The sequence below is a fragment of the Phyllopteryx taeniolatus genome, chromosome 2, assembly GCF_024500385.1.
Source record: "Phyllopteryx taeniolatus isolate TA_2022b chromosome 2, UOR_Ptae_1.2, whole genome shotgun sequence".
NCBI classification, from domain to species: domain Eukaryota; kingdom Metazoa; phylum Chordata; class Actinopteri; order Syngnathiformes; family Syngnathidae; genus Phyllopteryx; species Phyllopteryx taeniolatus.
The window spans coordinates 3,033,238-3,051,849 of NC_084503.1; the positions used below are offsets into that span (position 1 = coordinate 3,033,238).

The 18,612-nt window shown below is 41.5% G+C and overlaps 2 protein-coding genes across 8 annotated transcripts in view; one reads left to right on the forward strand and one right to left on the reverse strand.

The window, feature by feature from the left end:
- The window catches only part of ly75 (lymphocyte antigen 75), a 29,469-nt gene extending 25,577 nt beyond the window's left edge, over positions 1 to 3,892 (forward strand). For both annotated transcript variants that reach the window (XM_061753086.1, XM_061753093.1), the window contains 4 exons: positions 957 to 1,118; positions 1,202 to 1,318; positions 1,584 to 1,760; positions 2,393 to 3,892. In XM_061753086.1, the coding sequence (XP_061609070.1) occupies positions 957 to 1,118; positions 1,202 to 1,318; positions 1,584 to 1,760; positions 2,393 to 2,568 (632 nt within the window). In that variant the 3' untranslated portion in view covers positions 2,569 to 3,892. The remainder of the gene's footprint in view (positions 1 to 956; positions 1,119 to 1,201; positions 1,319 to 1,583; positions 1,761 to 2,392) is intronic.
- A 570-nt stretch (positions 3,893 to 4,462) lies between these two features.
- marchf7 (membrane-associated ring finger (C3HC4) 7) lies at positions 4,463 to 18,409 on the reverse strand. Of its 6 annotated transcripts, none has more exons than XM_061753167.1 (12): positions 18,283 to 18,409; positions 16,720 to 16,782; positions 15,076 to 15,261; positions 12,219 to 12,371; positions 11,920 to 12,088; positions 11,225 to 11,398; positions 10,127 to 11,144; positions 9,471 to 9,640; positions 8,941 to 9,044; positions 8,758 to 8,862; positions 6,111 to 6,159; positions 4,463 to 5,149 (listed from the first exon to the last, which is right to left on the reverse strand). In XM_061753167.1, exons 3-12 carry the CDS (start codon positions 15,250 to 15,252, stop codon positions 5,058 to 5,060), a joined length of 2,211 nt encoding a protein of 736 aa, XP_061609151.1. In that variant the 5' UTR covers positions 15,253 to 15,261; positions 16,720 to 16,782; positions 18,283 to 18,409; the 3' UTR covers positions 4,463 to 5,057. The 6 variants fall into 6 exon arrangements, with proteins under 6 accessions (XP_061609151.1, XP_061609168.1, XP_061609133.1 ...); XM_061753184.1 differs by having other exon boundaries at positions 8,758 to 8,796; positions 11,225 to 11,401; XM_061753149.1 differs by having other exon boundaries at positions 11,225 to 11,401.
- Positions 18,410 to 18,612: the final 203 nt, after the last annotated feature.

An 18,612-nucleotide genomic window follows, 5' to 3' on the forward strand; every position in this document is an offset into this window, starting at 1 on the left:
AAGAAACGAAAAAGAAAATGCAGATTAAATTCTAATACATAAAGAAAAATCCAAATATTTTGGGGAAAAATGAAAGATTAGATAATGAGCTAAACAAAATTCAGCTCAACATGAAATTAACAAAAACTGAGTAAAACATTTGAGAGTAAAAACAAATGCATATATTTTGAGAGAGAAAAAAGAATGAATGAATTCTCATGCATCAAAGAACAAACACCTTTAAAAAAAAAAAAAAAAAAAAAAAAGGTTAGATTCTCATTCATTAAATAACCAACCAAAAAAATGGAAAATTTCAGATGAAATCCTCATACACAGTGAACAACAAACACGTTTTGGGTGGGAATGACCTATTATTAGACACAAACACAGATACTGATACCTTAAATAAACACAAAAGTATAGTAAAAATGTTAAATATGAAATTAATTTGAACGAACTAAAACAAAAAAGTAAAAGTAAATAAAGTTTAAATTCCCATCAAGTAATATAGATTCAATTAATCTACATTAAATCTTTAAAAGAATACAGGTTACTACTGTCTCTGTACGGTTCGGCCTTTTGTGAAGTTGCAGATTTTGGAGGGAAAACTCAGTTAGTCGCTGAAAAAGTCGCCTATTTGATGTTTTTTGTGCTCAGGTCAAAGCTGTGTCATATCTTTATTTAAAAAAAAAAAAAAAAACATTATCTTGGTGCCAAGCACCTACATGCATGTTGAACTGAGTAGAGGAGCTTCATTTAGTCAGGCTATAGCTTTGTCGAATAGAAAAAAAAGTGCTCTGCCTTTTTGGATGCAGATGTTCGCTATTCACGGCACAAATTGGTCCCAATCAAAAGTATTCCCACTAATTAGCTTTTTTGAAAAATATGCTTTACGGTCTGATTGAAAGTTGTCTGAACACTGTCCGAGGCATAGCGTCCAAACGTTTCTTTTTTGTGTGTGTGTGTTCTGGGACCAGGAGCCAAGCTGCAGGCGGCAGCAAAGGTCAACAAGTGCCCCCAGAGCAACGGGGCGTCCAAGTGGGTGCAGTACGAGGACCGCTGCTACGCCTTCGACATGAGCTTCTACAACTACACAGTCTACGACATGCAGCGGGCCAAGAACATCTGTCGGAACATGGGTCAGTTCCACACGAAGAAATCCAATTGAGCAAATCAACTTAGTGTCGTTGCTTTTGTGTGCGTTGCGGTTGTGTTTTCCCAGACTCTCAATTACTGTCCGTAAAAAGCAAAGAGGAGAACGACTTTGTGTCCAAATATTTAAGCGACGACCCGCTCGTCACCAGCCGAGTGTGGCTCGGCGTCGGCCTCGATGCTCAAGGTAAGCGAGCATTTTTTTCCAGATACTTCATATCCAGCTTCAAGTCAAGTGGCGACGACAGAACGTTTTGACAGTTTACTTACTGTAATGCCTGTGGCAAAGGAGAGCCACTGTTGCGGATGCATTTTTCAGATGTGATTGAATATTAGTAGACGACTGAAACACAAAACAACACACTCACGCAGAAATTGAAATTTGACTCCAATGTTCATGTGCGCAGTGTACGTTTGTACGGACATTTCACGGGAAGCCTTTTCTCGTTCAGGTGCTCCCACAACCTGGGAGGACGGTTCAGCGCTGTCCTACTCCAACTGGAAGTCGGGCGCCTCGGTTAGCGCGGGGGAGCGGAAGGGGGCCCCGTGCGCCGTCACGGACGCCGGCAGCTGGGGGGTCGTCAGCTGCGACGAGAGCCTCAGTCGCGTCGTCTGCCAAACCGAAGCCAGTGAGTGTCTCCGCTCTCCAAGCGACTATTGTGAAAGTGTTTATTTGAAGATTTATAGAAATATAGTGTTGCATGTTGATATTTATGTTTCATACCATGTCAAATCATGGTTGACGTGATCAGTGTGTTCATGTAAGTGAATATAATTGATTAGCAATAATATAATGGTCATAACGTAAATATATATATACTCAGGCATATATTCTTTATCCTCTGTGAAGTACAACTAATATTACTGCGACTTACTGAGGAGTGACGGTCTCCCTATCTACAGCTGTTTGCATTATACTGTCCCGGCGTGGTCAAGGCGTGCACACCAGAAGGACCAGCCCGATGTCCATTGAATTGAAGCAAACAATTCTTTACATTTTAGTTAGTGATTTCATTACTGTATGTTTTGTTTCTATAAAGTACAATATTAAAGAGTGCTATTTTTCTTAGTGAAACGCATATCATACAAGTTTAGTTTTTTTTTGGGGGGGGGGGGGGGGGGGGGCTGGAAGGGATTAATTGCATTTCATTGTACTTCTTAAGTACAGGATATGAGTACTTTTGCCACTTTGGCGAAACACCAATCAATGTGTGAAAGCCATCTGACGTGGTCCTATACTTTTACCTCCTTGCGTTCTCAGAGTCCTTTGGTTCTCCCGTGGCCGTGGTCTTCTTCGTGGTCGTGCTGCTAGCTCTCGCGCTAGCTGTGGCCTTCATCGTGTACAGGAAGAAGAGAGCCCCCTTCTCCTCCTCGGTCCGCTACAAGAGGACCACGGACCAGTCAGACACCACCAGTATTCTCACAGAGGCCGAATGAGCCCACCGGAAGTCGTCGTCTCAGGGAGTTTGGCTGTACCCCCAACCCGCCCCTTTCCTTCCTACCCACCCTTTTTATTTCATTATTTATTTATTTATCAACTCTCCCACCTGCTTCCATGAAGAGTGTAAATGTGATCAAACTGCTTAATACACTGTCTTAATTTAGATTATTTCACATTTTTTAAGTACAGTGAACCTCCATTTTTGTCGAAATGGGTGCGTCCTGCCTAGAACTCAGTGGGATTATTAACATATCAAGTCCTCTCTGAGTTTATCATTGCGGCACAAACATTACCCGTTCGACACAGACAATATGATTGAGTACTGTTATCTAGTCTGTGTACATATTGTTGTTGAACCATTTTTGTGTTTAATCTGCTTTGCATCCAGTAGACCTTAGTGCTGCCTGTATAAATGTAAAAATTAATCTGTTGCTTTTGCATCCAGTAGACCTTAGTGCTGCCTGTATAAATGTAAAAAGACCATTAAAAATATATATCGCTTAAAAAGCCACGATATAGCGAATGCCTAAAAGATAAACCGAGATATAGCAGAGGTTCACTGTACTTAATACTATATTGGTTGGATGTTGCGGTTCCTTTTCCCAAAAATGTTCATCAAAGTGTTAATAACAAAATCTCTCTGCCCGGGCAGGTTCGATTGCACTCACAGTTTGGGAGAATTTGCTTTCAGTTTTGTTATTAAATATCATACAATTTAAGATCATCTCTGGAAAAAGAGAGATGTTATGTTAAGACGTGTGCCTTATTAAATAAGGGGGGGAAGATTTATATTTAAAAAAAAAAAAGAAAAAAAAAAACTCGCTCTCATTGTCCCTTTTGGATGTCTTGAAAAGAAATGGGAGCTGTCTCGTCACTGGAAAAGCTTTTTGTTAACTTTGTTAGGACACGTCAATGACCTGCGATGGGCCATGACGAGTCACGCATTTTCATGATTAATGGCAAGTTGTCCTTCTGATGAGGAGTCAAGACGTTTATACCCGCTGCCGTTGCCACTGACTTTTCCACGCACTTGACTACTGAGCAAGAATGCACTTTAACAGCAAATCGTTTAATACACACTTTGGGGGTTCGTATTGTGTGCACCTGTTTGCTGGACAAGATTTGTACGTGTGGCGTTTGCCTTGGAAACAAACCAAAGATGCTTCATTTCTATTGAATGTCAAACCTGATCTTTCCTTTTTTTTTTCTTCTTTAAAATAACTTTGGTTCATTAACACATTTGTGTTAAGGTCTAAAGCTGACGTTTTTTTTTCTAAAAATCAGGTACGACATCACTAATAAAAAACGTTCCTCTCGTAATACTTGTTTGGCTTTTCATTGCTAAGAATGCAATTAGATATAGGGAAAAAAAACATTAGGCTGGTTTCCATGGAAATGTGGTTGTAATTACAGTTCTGCTGTACAGATACATTCACATGCATTTTCCAACAGTGCAGCAATACTCACTAAACGTTTGGGATATTCTGCTTTAGGGTGAAATTTCAGGGTAAAACGGACATGCCATTTGACCCTATTGAAACTTTTGAATGACCTTTCAGGGTTTCAGTGCTTAACTTGCTTTTGTCTAACTGCAGAACAGCAAAATTCACAGGTGTTATTTTTATTTCCAAAGGACATTCAGTTCTGCCTTTCTGTGACTCTTCCAGTCTCGGCTGCAACCTGCTTATTACACTAAGCTCAGTTTCAAACGCTCTCCGAGGCAAGTGGCCACTGACCTTAGTGTCAACAGCAGGTTGCAACAGGGAGACTGGAGGAGTCACAGAAAGGTAGCTAATTCCAAGTAGCCATTTTATAGGTCAAAGTTATGCTGAGAAATAATATCAGTTGCTGTTTGGAGACCTCCATGTTTACCCTAAAAATACAAAAACATAGCTTTTGAAAATTATCTTTATTTCCATAATGCAACACAAACTCAGTTTACTCATTAACATATTTGATCATTGAAACGAAGACAATGAGCTAGACACCCATGCACACAAAAGGAAAAGCAGACCAAAATGAAAAAAAAGGAACAATTGACAAATCATCCACTTTTTTTCTCTACTCCATGAAACACTTTCAACAAAAGCACTTGTGGTTGCATTTGTATTTAATTATACTGAATAAAGCGCACTCGCATAAAAACCAAATCAATGTGGTTAAGCAAAATCTTTCACACCAATTTAGTTCAAGTTTGCATACGTGTAAATCAAAAGTCTAATGTTTGCAGAGTGGGTGATCAAAGCCAAAACGTGCGAAGCCTTTATTCCATGTCCTTGATATTCGTCTTAAGGTCCTTGAAACTAGTACTGTACGACCTTTGCCCTCACTAGTAAGACAATTCAGTGCACTAGTAGAGGGACTATCTTACTAGTTAAGTTTTTTTCCACTACTGTATAATAGTGCCCGCCAGCGATGATATCAAGGATATGGAATGAAATGCACAAACAGTTTTCTTTACGTCGCGACCTGATTATTGTCGTGATCAGTATTCCTCGTCAAGATCGTCGTCCAGGTCGGAGAACTCGATAGAAGGTCGGTCGTCTTCCTCCTCGCTGTCGCTTTCCTCGGTAGGATCTGCAGCATGAAGAAAGCAAAGTCAGCGCACCAAGCAATGGCACGAGTGTAGGTACGGAAAGCCTTCTGAGCATGTATTCGATATCCAGTTTGAGGTGCACGTACTAGTATGCCCTTTGTCGTCACCACTAAAACAAGTCAGGGCACTAGTAGAACGACCGTCTTATTAGGAGATGGGTGAGTACTAATAGCAGGTGTCCATATTGGGCCGTTACCAGACTGATTTCAAGGTTATCGGGTACTTGTGAAGAAAGAAAGAAAGAAAATCCAATTGACAGAGCGAGTCCTTGTCTAATGGCTTTTGTGCATTTCTAGGATATCCAGCTCAACATCCACACAAGTAACTTTTGCCTCGCTAGTAAAATGTGGTACTAGTATGCCAAGGTCGTCCTATTCGTGTGAAGAAATGTCATACAGTAGTGGGAGGGAAAAAAAAAAAAAAAAAGTACTAGTAAGACAGTCCTTCTGCGAGGGCCATATTCTTCCATTCTTGCTAAGTCGTCTTTTTTTTAATTTTTTTTTTTATAAAACGCGCCTGACTTGTGCGCCGACTGACTGAGCGTACCGGCGACACGCCGTCACCAGCATAATGCACATTTTGATTATATAATATTGTAACTGCCTCCAAACTTCAAGCGCCACATGATGTTTCACCTCCACAGGGTGCTGTACTTACTACAGTGCGGAGGAAGAAAGGTGCTTAAGTCAACAGAAGAACGCGCGCACGACCAAATGTGCCAGTGAACGCCCACATTCAACGGTTGCGCCAGCCAAAGCGCGTAGCTCGCACGAGGGTGCGTGTATGACCTACTTAAGCACACGGGAGAATATTCCCCCTCGCGCACTGTATTGCCTTCCGGATGAGAACAAAGAGTGTACTAGTACATGGACGTTAAACTGGACATCAAGGTTACTGATTAATTCATGCTCAAACAACACGAGTGAAGAGTGAGTGACGTACTTTCAAGGTTGTCCATGTGTTCTGGAAGAATTCTCACCAGGTTAAACAACTGGATGGGAAGAGGGAAGAGCCGTCTCTTTTCAAAACTAACACAATCCTACAAACAGTGTAATACTTACGTGTGTTCACTCTGGTGCTTGGCAGTCACACAATAAAAAATACAAATAAATAGTCGACTATACAGGACAGTGAACCAAACGTTAAGTCGCGGATTTTTATGCCATCGGGAAGACATGCGGTGTAATTAACAGCAAGTGGCAGAGAAGGACTCTTACTAAGCTCCAGTAAAGTAAGTCTTTTTTCTTCTCCCAGAGCACAACAAATACTTGCCTGTGTATACCGTTTTTGTGTTGCTGCTCCATGTGTATTAAAGTGACAGCTGTTTGAAGGATTACAATTAATGTAACATCTATGTGGACTTCCATTGACCCATCTATGGCATTTCGCCTTGTACTACCATTAAGCTAGCAGACTTTCATTACACATTTATATGGGTTGTTTAAACATTTTGGTTTAACTGCTCGAAGAAAGCACACTTTGCCTCTTATTTGGAGAACGCCATGGAAGTTTCCAAAGTGTGTTTAAATAAGTTGCAAGCTTGTGGGAGGGGTAAAACTACAGTAGCGCGGTGAGAGATTTTTTTTAATTCCATGACTGTGCTCTTAACTCAAAACACTTCTTAAATTAGCCTTTCCCACTAAAATGAATGGAAATTCCATTAGTCCATTCCCGCCTCCCAAAAAAAACAAACAAAACAAAATGTAAAAGTTTGGTATGAGGAAAAATAGCACTGTATAATATTGTGCTTCATAAAAATAGAATGTAAAAAGAATTAGAGTTGAATGTTAATGTCAGTAATGACAAATTGTTACTCTAAAATATGTCACTTGTGTGGAACCTATGCCATGTTCAAGAGAAGTTATAAAGTGCTGTGAAAAAGTACTGCCCCCTTAAATAATTTTTTTTTGCAGAGTTTTCCCACTTTAATGTTTAAGATCAGCAAATAAAGATATGAATAAACAAAATGCTTTTTTAAAATGCTGATTTGATTTATTAAGGAAAAAAAACACTTTAAAGCTAACAGGCCCTGTGTGCAAAAGTAATCCCCCCCCCCTAAAACTAATAACTGGATGGGCCACCCTCAACAACAACAACTGAAATGAGCAGTTTTCTCCAACTGGTAATGAGTCTTTGACATCACTCGAGTTATTTTGTCGCACTCTTCCTTGTAGAATTCTTTTCATTCAGCAACAATGAAGGGTTTTTGAGCATGAACGGCTTCTTTGAGGTCATGCCACAGCATTTCAATCGGATTCATGTCCAGACTTTTATTACACCACTCCAAAAAAAAAAAAAGCGATTCAGAAGTTGAATTGCTGGTGTGTTCACGGACATTCTCCTCCAGGATTTTCTAGTAACGAGCAGAATTCACGGTTCCAATCACAGCAAGTCGTCCAGGTCCAGAAGGAGCCCCAGAGAAAAGCAGCCCCAGATCGTCACGGTGCCACCACATTTGACTGTGCTCTTTTTCTGAACTGCTGTTTTGCATTTACACCAGACGTAATGATACGCACACCTTCCAAAAAGTTCTACTTTTTATGTCGTCAGTCCATTGAATGGTCTCCTAAAATTCTAGGGAATCATTTTTTTTTTGCTGCAAAATCAAGATGAGCCTTTATGGTCTTTTGGGTCAGCAGTGGTTTTCGCCTTGGAACTCTGCCATGAATGCCATTTTTCTCCCTTATATTGTTGAGTCATGAACACTAACCTTAACTGAGGCAAGAGAAGCCTGCAGTTCTTTAGTTGTTGTCGTCGGTTCCTTTGTGAGCCTCCTGGATGAGTGGTCACTGTGCTCTTGGGGTAATTATTGTCGGCCGGCTACTCCTGGTAGGTTTACCGCTGTTCCATGTTTTCTCAATTTGTGGATAATGGCTCTTACCGTGGTTCACTAGAGTCCTAAGGCTTTAGAAATGGCTTTGTAACAAGACTAACAGACACTTTTTTTGTTTCTTTTTTTATTAATCGTTTGACTATTCTATTTAAGTGATTTCTTGTCTGAACAGGTCTGGAGGTAATCAGGCTTGGGTGTGGTCAGTGAAAATGAACCACAACATGTGATTAGCCACAAATAATTCATGAATTAACAAGGGGGGCATTATTTTTCCAGACAGGCCCCTTTTTCCCCCCCTTAATAAATAAAATCAGCATTTGGAAACTGCATTTCATGTTTACTTGGCTTACTTTTGTCTGATAATTTTAAACAAAGTGGGGAAACTATGCAAAAATCTAAGAATTCGAGTGAGGTGGGGCAATACTTTTTCACAGCACTGTCTGTGTCCACGCATACAGCATATAAAATCTCTCTACAGTGCAGACTTACACCCATCATGGTGTGGAACGCATCGCGATAAACAACGGGGACAGGAACAGAGCCCTGCCCTGAAGAGTGGAAAACCACAAGCAACTGTAATAATCGCCAAAATTAACTGCCCACGGACATTTACTGGAAATTTTGCACCCCTTTGCAACCCTATAGAAAGTGGTGCAAAAGATGCATAACTGAACATTGAATAATGATTATTATTCAATGTTTATCCATGTTTTATTTGCTCCCCCCCGGAGAGTGTGTCTGTGTGTGTGTACTCACCCCAGCTGCATCAACTGCTCCCAGGACATCAGAGAACCTCTGTTCAAAAAAATGCAACAGGACCACCAGATAGAGACCACTGCTGATGAAGTTGTCATATTCTGACTGTGGAGCGAGACGAGACGTCTCAGCACACTGTGTGCTAACGTACACACAAACATCTACGAAAAGAACATTCCTGACCTGCGCGTGTGTTCTGTACAGCTGCTGGATGTCAAAGTTGTCGATGTTCAAGCGCAACTTTTCCTTGCAGAGTTCACAATTTGTGATGGCCGCCAGGTCCGTGCCTAAAAGACAGATGGCAAAGGTACTCACATGCGATACTTAAGTCCAAGTACAAATACTGCTGCTGGATGTTATGTCAGTATGACAAGTTTTTACTCTATTAAGCGTTATATTTGTGTGGAACCAATGCCATGTTCAATAAGTTTGTTTCTGAATATGCGATTAAAATAAACTTTCTATAATAGCAAGCTCTCATGGCATTATGAAGCATCAGCGAGTTGAAAAAGAGATTTAGAGAGTACAGATATTCTCAAAAGAAAGCAGTAAAAGTAAAAAGACTCTAGTACAGATATCTGAATAATCTACTCACGTACCGCAAGCAAGTATTTTTATTGAGTCATTTCTGACAACTGATGAAAAAGAACAACAAAGGGAAGAAAACATGTGGACAAAGAAAATCTTCGAGGGACAATACTGCTAATAGATACCTGAGCCAATTTTGGAGCACAGCCATCTCTTGATGCAGTCCTGGTGGACGTACTGCAGACTTCCAGTGCATCGGCAAGGTTGAATCAAGGGGTTTGATGTCGACTCCTCTCCCATCTGGCAGATTCGGCACAAGTCTCCTTCGTCCTCGTCGGAATCTTCCAGCAGTAGTCTGGCAGAGAAGAAGGGCATCAGTGGAAGGCGGCTTAGCTTGTTACTTATTGTGACACTACTAACTCGGGGATCAATTGCTAGGAAGGATGGTCGACATGGCTGTAAAATAAAAATTCACATAAATCCAACTTCCAATTTTAATAGATTTTCCACTTTGATTAAAGAAAACATAAATGACTAACATTGTTAAAAACAAAATCTCACTTTTTTGCCCCCCTTCAGGGATTTATTTCGTTTTTTATGATACCAAACAAGCTTTGGAACAAGTTGCCCCCCCCTCCCAGAGAATTAGGTTACACAGAAATAATAGAAAAATATATTTTGCTTTGCGGATACAGTGTTCCCCTGCATATTTGCAGATTCTTGGGGGGAGGGGGGGAAACTTCTCCTCGGTTATTTGCTGAAAAAGACATTGCTCTTTTTGTGCTCAGTCGACAGCAGGGTGCACGCCGGTACAGTAATTGGAAGGTTGTATGTCACTTACCTCTCCTTAATAATGCGGAGCTTCTCTTGTTTGCTCCTTGTGCCGTCCAGCGCCGTCTCAACACCAACTTGTGGCCCAGTGGATTTGTTTTGAAGTGGAGTGCCCCTGCGGCGCTGCGCCAAGCCCACTAAAGTTTCCTCCATTTGGGGTAACTTCTCTTCCTCTTGCCTGCGAGGACATGCCGCCCCGAACAGATTCAAACCGACCGCCCCTTGCTCTTCGTCATCGTCCTCGTCGTGATCATGAGGCGCTCTCAGTTCGAGGTCATCCCATCTTCTCAGCAAGCGTTGAGGACGGCTAAGGCTGGCAGATGAGTGTGCGCTCTCGTCCCGTGCGTGTCTCCGAAGACGAGACAGGAGAGGAGGGCAGCGGCTCTGCAGTGAGGAAGAAAGCCAGGAGGAGTTTCCGCCGCTGGCAACCTCACTGCTCTCTACTTCAGGCTCTCGGGGCAACGGCACCCTGGGTCCAGCAACTCCACGGTCTTTGTTCTCCCAAATCGGAGAGGGGTCTGCTCTGCGCTGCCTAGAGCCGGGGGTGTTCGCCTGCCACCTGCGGGAGGCCGGCTCCGCATTCGCAGACATCCTGGCACCCTCATCGCTGTTCAGAGAAAGGCTGTCGTCATCCAACGAGCGGTTGCTGGACAGGCTGCTGGAGAAGGAGGAAGAGGAGTTTTGGGGGCTGGGTGAGAAGAGGCGAGATAAAAGGTGGCGCGTGGAGGTACGTCCTTGGGGTTCACCGCCTTCGGGGGCAGGTCTCGGAGGTAGCAGGGCTTCCGGTCTGAGGGAGGAAGGCTGTTCCTGAGATGAGGCACGGCGGGATGAGGCATTTAACAAGCGTGATGAGGATCTGTTGTTGTAGTCACGTGCCACAGAGAAGCGATTGGCGAAGGAGGTGGAGGTGGATGCGACATTACCACCCGGGGAGCTTTCTCGCACAGCAGTGAAGGAACAAGGGGAGTAAACCTTGTCTTTGGGACGAGCTCCTTGGGCATATGTGGATGTCAGACGGTCTGTCTTATCTGAGAGCAGGAAAGATGAGAGCACTTGCGTCAAGAAACAAAACAAACAATTCCACTGAGTACTCACAAAAAGAACCTACACAAAGACGTCAGCTCCTGGAATCTCGTCCTTCTTTCTCGCAGTTCAAGCTCGTTCTGAGTCTCTGCTTCTCTGCTGGACGCCAGTGGCTTTGAGCCGAAAGGTGAAGACCGCGACAGAAAACGGCTCGAGCTCCATGACGGCTCCAATGGCTCACTGGGTTTTTCTTTAACGCCTGCTGAGAAAGGACACAGGCGTATGGGCCAAAAACATTTACCGCTCACACACCAAAAAAGTGGAATATATTCATGCGAGTATTGTTGTATGCAGCATTAGCAGGTGTTGCGGCGCAGCGTGTGTAAAAATTGTAGTTGATTGAAAGTTTGTATTTTCCATAACATCTATGCTAATTTCCATACACCCCTAGGTTGTGTTGTTATATTTTAGCATTACGATAGCTGACTTTTGTGAGACGATATTAGTTTATTAGATATTGGTATTTAAATTGACAACATTTAATTCACTTTTGTGCACGTCATATAGGTCTTTGGCAGAATGTGCACGTGACCAGATATGAGAGGGAACGCCCACACTTCAGGGTTACTCCACCCAGAGTGAGTAAATGGAGAGAACAAATGACAGAATTACGTGGCTGGCAGAATGGGCGTGGAGCTGCACGCCTTTTCTCACTTAAGCGGACTGACAGACGGTGCTACTGAGATAACGCAGAATATTAGCAAGGTGGGTTTTAGGTACCTCTGGCATTATTAAGTCCACTACTGGAGTAGGTGGATCCTGTAGGTGAGGTACTGGGCGCTTTTGAGTACAGCCCTCTGTTGCCGTAGGTCAATTTGGCTCTCTTATTGTCACCATCATCAGTGCTGGTCAACAGACTGGAATGGCCAAACCTGCCCTCAGAGTCAGTCTGCAGAAACCGGAAGAAAAAGAAAAATGACATCATAAGCCGAAGCTTTCCAACTTGCTTTCTGCCACCTATTGTTCACTTAGATGGTAAATTGTTTTCTAAACACATGAATTTGTTAAAGCTTTAGTACCAGTTTAGTCCTGCTGCTGACTGAAGATTCTGCCCATGGATGCTCGTAAGATCGGCTGGAAGATGTGACAGAGGATTGCAACTTCCATCTGCTGCTGCTGCTGCGGGAGTCAGAATTGCTGTGGTCTCTCAACGAGCTCAGGAAGTGAGAACTCTTGAAAGTAGAGCATTTGAGTTAGTACTTAGGGTACATTTATACTGAAGCTTAAGAAAGCCATTTGAGCGTTTATTAAACATCATTTATTTTCCAATTCTAATGACGTTAGGACATTGTCCATCCATTTTCCATACCACTTATCCTCACTAGGGTCACCGGCGTGCTGGAGGCTATCCCAGCTATCTTCGGGTGAGAGGCGGGATACACCCTGAACTGGTCGCCAGCCAATTATTTTTAAAAATATTCTCTCATTTTGAATTTGACGCCTTCAACACGCTCCAAAAAAGCTGAGAAGGGGGCAACAAAAGATTGGGAAAGCTGAAGACTCCTTCCCAAAAAAAAAAAAAAACGTGTCATGATTGGGTTTAAAAGAAGCATCCCCGAAAGCCTGAGTTGTTCATAAGCAAGGATGAGGGAGAGGTTCACCACTTTTTCGCCAGCAAATAGTCCAATAGTTTAAGGACAACATTTCTCACCACACAATTGCAAGGAATCTACAGATTTCATTATCTATTGTCCAAAATATCATCAAAAGATTCAGAGAATCTGGAAAAATATCTGCACGTAAGAGATAGTGTGTGTGTGTGTGTGTGTGTGTGTGGTGGTGGGGGGCTGTAATTCATATAACCAATGGTAAGATTCAGGGGATGGGCGAGTAGTACAGATACCAGCTCTGTATCGGGCCAATACTGGCCTGATTTTAAATGTATCGGGTACTCATGAAAGCCACCAATACTTAAGGCAAAATATAAATACATTTACATTAAAAAATTAAAATCTAACATTAAGTAAGTCCTCCTGGCCAGTAGTTGGCAGTACACTGCAAGAACGTAAGGTCTTTGTCCACAATATGTCATTGTGTTAATTGAAATTTTACAACATACTGAATATTTTATAAATTCTCCATCTTAAATTCCCATAAACTTTCAAAAAAATTTCACCCCATTGCAGCACTACATTTGATCAAAACTGACATAGTTTTAAGTATTGTAACTACTTTATTTGGTGATCATGTTTTCTGTTCCTAACATGAAAAAAAAAAAAAGACTGATACATCAACACAAGCATGGTATCTTAAAATACCGTTCTACAAACAATAACACTATCTTGAGGAGTCTTGACCAATAGCTGGATTCAAGTACGTGTGTTAGCTGCCAAGCAATCTAAGCTGTCCTATAAAAAGACCCCTGATGGGTCGACTGTTGCTCCACTGACATATGCATAGCAACACAGTTCTGATTCCCCTCACAACGCAAGCAGAGAACATTCCCCCCCCCCCCCCCCCCCCCCCCCATCTCAAATGACTGCAAGCACTGAGCAGAGTGACCTTGTAAAGAATTTGATTGGAAAGCTGACTTAAGCAAGGTTTCCAACTGAAACCCTCCAGGATGGAGCTGAACTGCTTCAGTTACAATTGGTATTTAACAAGTCCTCTTCGTCGTGACGTTAACATTTTGACATCATGAGACCAAGACCACACCTGACGTGATCGAGAGTACCTCACCGTTGCAACAGAGGAAGAATCACAAAAAGGCACAGAAGCGGACATCCTTGGAAATGTATCAGTCAATTCATGGACAGACTTTTGCATTCAAACGTTTAGACAAGCTCAAATTAAGTTCAGCTGTAAAACCTGGATTTCAGATACTTCCTGAAATTTCATCTGAAAGTCGAATTAGTTTTCGTGACAAATTTACATTTTCCTAATCAACTTAGTTTCAGCTATTTATGCAGTCTTGCGTCAAACAAAATCATTTTCCACAGAATACTCTCTCCTTTCACCAGAAAGTTTTTTCTAGCTTTTTATGTTCTTAAGTAATCAGCAGTAGAACATGGGCTGGTTTCACCAAACGCACCAGTTTTTGAAGCAAGTGGAGAGAAAAAGCTTTTTGTGAAAAGAAGCAGGTCAAACAGAACAGTGACTTTGACGCTAATATTTTTTGCTTTTGTGACATAAAACAAAACAGAGAAAGGGCTTTTGGTGGCAAAATAATTTACAGATATACAACTAAGAAACATGCCGTAACGACTCCAACTGTCTGCATGCCTTGAGGTGAGCGTAAGCGGGCACCACCCCCCCCCCCCATCCCATTCACGCCATGAACTGCATCATCTTTTCTCATGACGACACACACTTTCCACTACCTACCAAGACACATACGCTGTTTATACCATACATAAAAGCTGTGTTGATCAAAAAATCCAGATTCTCTAAACCTTTTGATGATATTATGGACCATAGATGATGAAATCCCTAAATTCCTTGCAATTGTACGTTGAGGAACATTGTCCGTAAACTGTTCGACTATTTTCTCACACATTTGTTCACAAAGAGGTGAACATTGCCCCATCTTTGCTTGTGAATGACTGAGCAATTCAGGGAAGCTCCTTTCATACCCAATCATGGCACCCACCTGTTCCCAATTATCCTGTTCACCTGTGGGATGTTCCAAACAGGTGTTATATGACCATTCCTCAACATTCTCAGTCTTTTTTGCCACCTGTCCCATCTTTTTGGGAATTTCACAAACAAGCTGGGCAAGACCCTCTTCCATGTTTACCCTTCGAAGAACCTACTTGACAAATATTTGTGTCGATGGCAGTGAATGGATTGGATTCCACTTGACAAATCTAAACGTCCATGGCAGCAAATGAGTTAAAATGAAAAAAAAATAAAAAAATTTTTTTTTAAAAAGAGTACCTTTTGGTCCATATCTGCTTTGTATGTGGATGATGCTCTCGGAAAGCGATCGTGATGAGGCAGAGTGTCCCGCCTGTACGAGCCGCTGGAGCCCAGTGACGTCGAGGACGCTCTGGGAGTAGAAGTGTATGGCGAAGGGGATAGGCAAAAGGGAAATCTGAGAGACTTTGAGTCCATCCTGGCTCCCTGTTATGACAAGAACACGAGCAAGCAATGATGTCACAGCAATTACTAGCAGAGACGAGATGGAAAAGAGTCAAGGCGGGGCATTGACTGTCATATAACCTGTTCTGGTTGACAAAAGAGTTTGTGTCACAAAGCTATCTGGGAAAGCACCCAAAAAAAAAAAACACATCAATTCCATTCAGAAAAGACATCAGTGTCATTCTTAAAAATAGAGCGACTAACTAGATCAAAACAAGATTGTCATTTCTTAGTGCGTTTTTTACATTAAACCTGTGTGTACCTTCCGCTCCATCGCCTCATACGGATGCCAATTTGTCCGACCATCCACAGCTGTAAAGACTGACTCTAAACAAGAAGGCTTTGCAAGATGACACCTGTAATCTCATCACTCAGGAAGCCTCAGTGTTAGACCTACACCGCCCGTATGGAGAGCTCTTTGTAGGGATAGACTGATTATCGGGCACCAAAAAAAATTTATTCTAAATTTGCTCTTAACTATATTTGTATATTTCGACTTCTTCCTGAATCTATAACAGAGCATCTACATCAATATCGACTCAAATCACAACCTAAAGTGAACCTCTGGATGTTAACAAGTAGAATTTATGTAACTAGTAGTACTAGCAGCACGCAGTAATCAATTGGTGGATATTTTTGTCTCACTGGTAACTAGAGTCCGACCGTTAAACCAGCAGGCCGAGAACAGCGCAGATAAATTGACATCGGTGTGTGCGCATGCTCTTATTTAAGATATTGACCAATATATCAGATTTTTTTTGGGGCCCCAAATATCGGTATCACCCCAACAACACCATATTGGTCAGGCTCTACTGGTATCATGTATTTGTCCTGCTAAGATGCCAAAGTTGTCTTACTAGTCACGACAAAGCGTGTACTCGTACATGGACTTCAAGAAGGACATCAAGGATAGCAAATAATTCTCAAATGGCTTTTCAGAGCCGCCCCCGCGCCTGTTAAGCAACCGGGCCGTGGTGCAGTGTTACTCATGAGTCACACGTGACAGTGTCTCCACTGGACTTGCAGTCACCCTCTCTTTGGTACTGTAAACTCAGTCACAGGAATATGACACTTAAAAAAAAAAAAAAAATAGCAGCCCTCTGAGCAGAATCTACAGTGTACTAAAATTGAAAGGATGCAACAATAGAGTGAGAAGCCAGAGTATAGAAGATTATTTATTCAGGATGCTTTTTTATGTACACACAACAGTATCTTCTCAATATCTCCAGGGCATAATTACTTTTCTAACAAGATGGATTGTACACATTTTATTATGCAAATCTCTCTTCCTCCCCAGTGTGATGAAAACAAACATACAACTTTTGACGAACAAATGTATTCGTAAGAATACGGCAGAAGGCAAAATCTATTTAAAGCATCAGCTGAAGAAGCTAAAAAGAGCATGGAGAAGGAATGGAAGTACTCAACATGTTGACATACCAGTAATCAGCAACCCCGATAAACAAGTCGTCTATGTGTAGTTCAAACGTGATACCATGAAACCTGAATCATCAGAAGTAAGAAAGAAAAAAAAAAGGTTAATGATTATCTTCTACAAGGTGGAATACTGTATTGAAACATCAATGTATAATATTTACTACTGTAACTTGGCTTATTGGACATACAATTTTATAGTTTGTGAAATGGTCACTACACCAAGCACAACAATCGACACCCCTATGTAAAACAGCAAACTTGCCACACTCAAGACAAAGCATAGAGAGAGATTTTTTCCACACAGACACTACTTGCCATAAGACGTTTTAATGTTAGTCTCAGTTAATTTCAAAAGGGACAGCTGCGTTATACTTTGGTAACAATTTCAACAGTTTTTTTTTTCTTTTTTACATGACTGTGATTGCATTAGTACGTTTACATGACTGATTGCGTTGGTAACATTCTCATGACTCAACTTTTTCTCAACAATGAGGTGCCTTTAAATGCTTTGATGCCCTTTAGACCATGGCTCTTTACGATAGAAGCGATAGCGAGGCACACAAAAAAGAAAAGCTTACTATTGGTAGATGCGCTGAACTATATTTGGTTATTTAATAGTTAACATGAGAGAGGACTGCCTGCAATTACATCTTAATCTCTTGTTTAAATTAGATTTGAATTTCTTGTAATTCCTCCTCAATGCTGCTCTTTGGATTTCTTTCCTTTCTTTTTGTGTCCAAACTATTAATACGAGTCTATATGTGTGAATATTGCTGCCATTGTGACAATTTCCCCTTTCGGGATGACTAAAGTATCAATTCATCCCCTAATAGAGAGGCTGTCTTTTTTCCATTCTTGCATTTTGCCCCAATTAAAATGCCATTAAAGACATTTATGGGGAAATGTGTGACACTTGCGATGGATACCAAGAATATTGAATAAATGCTCAAACGGCTTTATCAATGTCCTTGATATCATATTTAAGGTCGTTCTACTAGACCACAAATAGCACTAGTAGTGAGATTATTATTATTTTTTAGAAGTCATTCTTCTAATGCACTGGATTGTGTTCCTAGTGAGGGCAAAAATATCCATGTACTAGTACATGGATATTCAATTATTACGATGGATATCAAAGATTTCAGATAAATGCTCAAAGTGGTTTTTAGATTGATATCTTCTCATTTTGGAACGGTTCAACAGGCCTCATAACAAACTTGAACCAGCAACATTGCTCGTTAAACTACAATTGTAAAACTCTCTTGAGTGTGATGATATTTCGAAGAATGTACACCCAACTGAGAAGCTGTTTGCTTTAAAATCGCATTAGCTTCAAAAGTAGGGGCTACGAGGAAGTCAAGCTATGTGGACAGGACAGCTGCTAACAGTTCAGTTCAGTTTAGTTTAGCTTAGCTTAGCTTATCTTAGCATTGCTATCCATAGCGCTAACTCGAGAACTCCTCGGGGGTTTATTCGATGTACCAAATAAGCCGAATAACAGCCGCAATTCTCCAACGGCTAGAGACAAAAATAACCACGACAAGAAACAGAAGACAAACGCCTCACCTTGAATTTCCTACTTCGGCGTGACAGCGAATGCAGCTTGAGGAATTTGCCCCGCTTGTGTGCTGACTGCACAGATCCAGGAAGTCAGGTGGCTGAGTATAAATAGCTAGCACGGCTACGGGTTCGTTGGAGCAGGCAGACGTCAGATATACATAACCCCACATTGCCACGGATTTGTACGTCAATATCGCCGCCATATTGAATGTGGCATACGTTGGGTAAATATGCGGCATAAATCAGTGTTGGGCGTAACTAATTACCAAATTGTATTCCAGAATTTATGCAAATGTAGCCCATTACACTAGTAACAAGATTGGGTAATTTAATTAC

What these genes read in the sequence shown, in the direction of transcription:
- marchf7 (XM_061753149.1), bottom strand. Translation starts at nt 15,252, where the DNA reads ATGGACTCAAAGTCTCTCAGATTTCCCTTTTGCCTATCCCCTTCGCCA. An exon ending in TGGACTTAATAATGCCAGAG is followed by an intron (nt 11,402 to 11,919) that starts GTACCTAAAACC and finishes GTCCTTTCTCAG; the next exon opens with CAGGCGTTAAAGAAAAACCC. An exon ending in ACACATGGACAACCTTGAAA is followed by an intron (nt 5,150 to 6,110) that starts GTACGTCACTCA and finishes TTCATGCTGCAG; the next exon opens with ATCCTACCGAGGAAAGCGAC.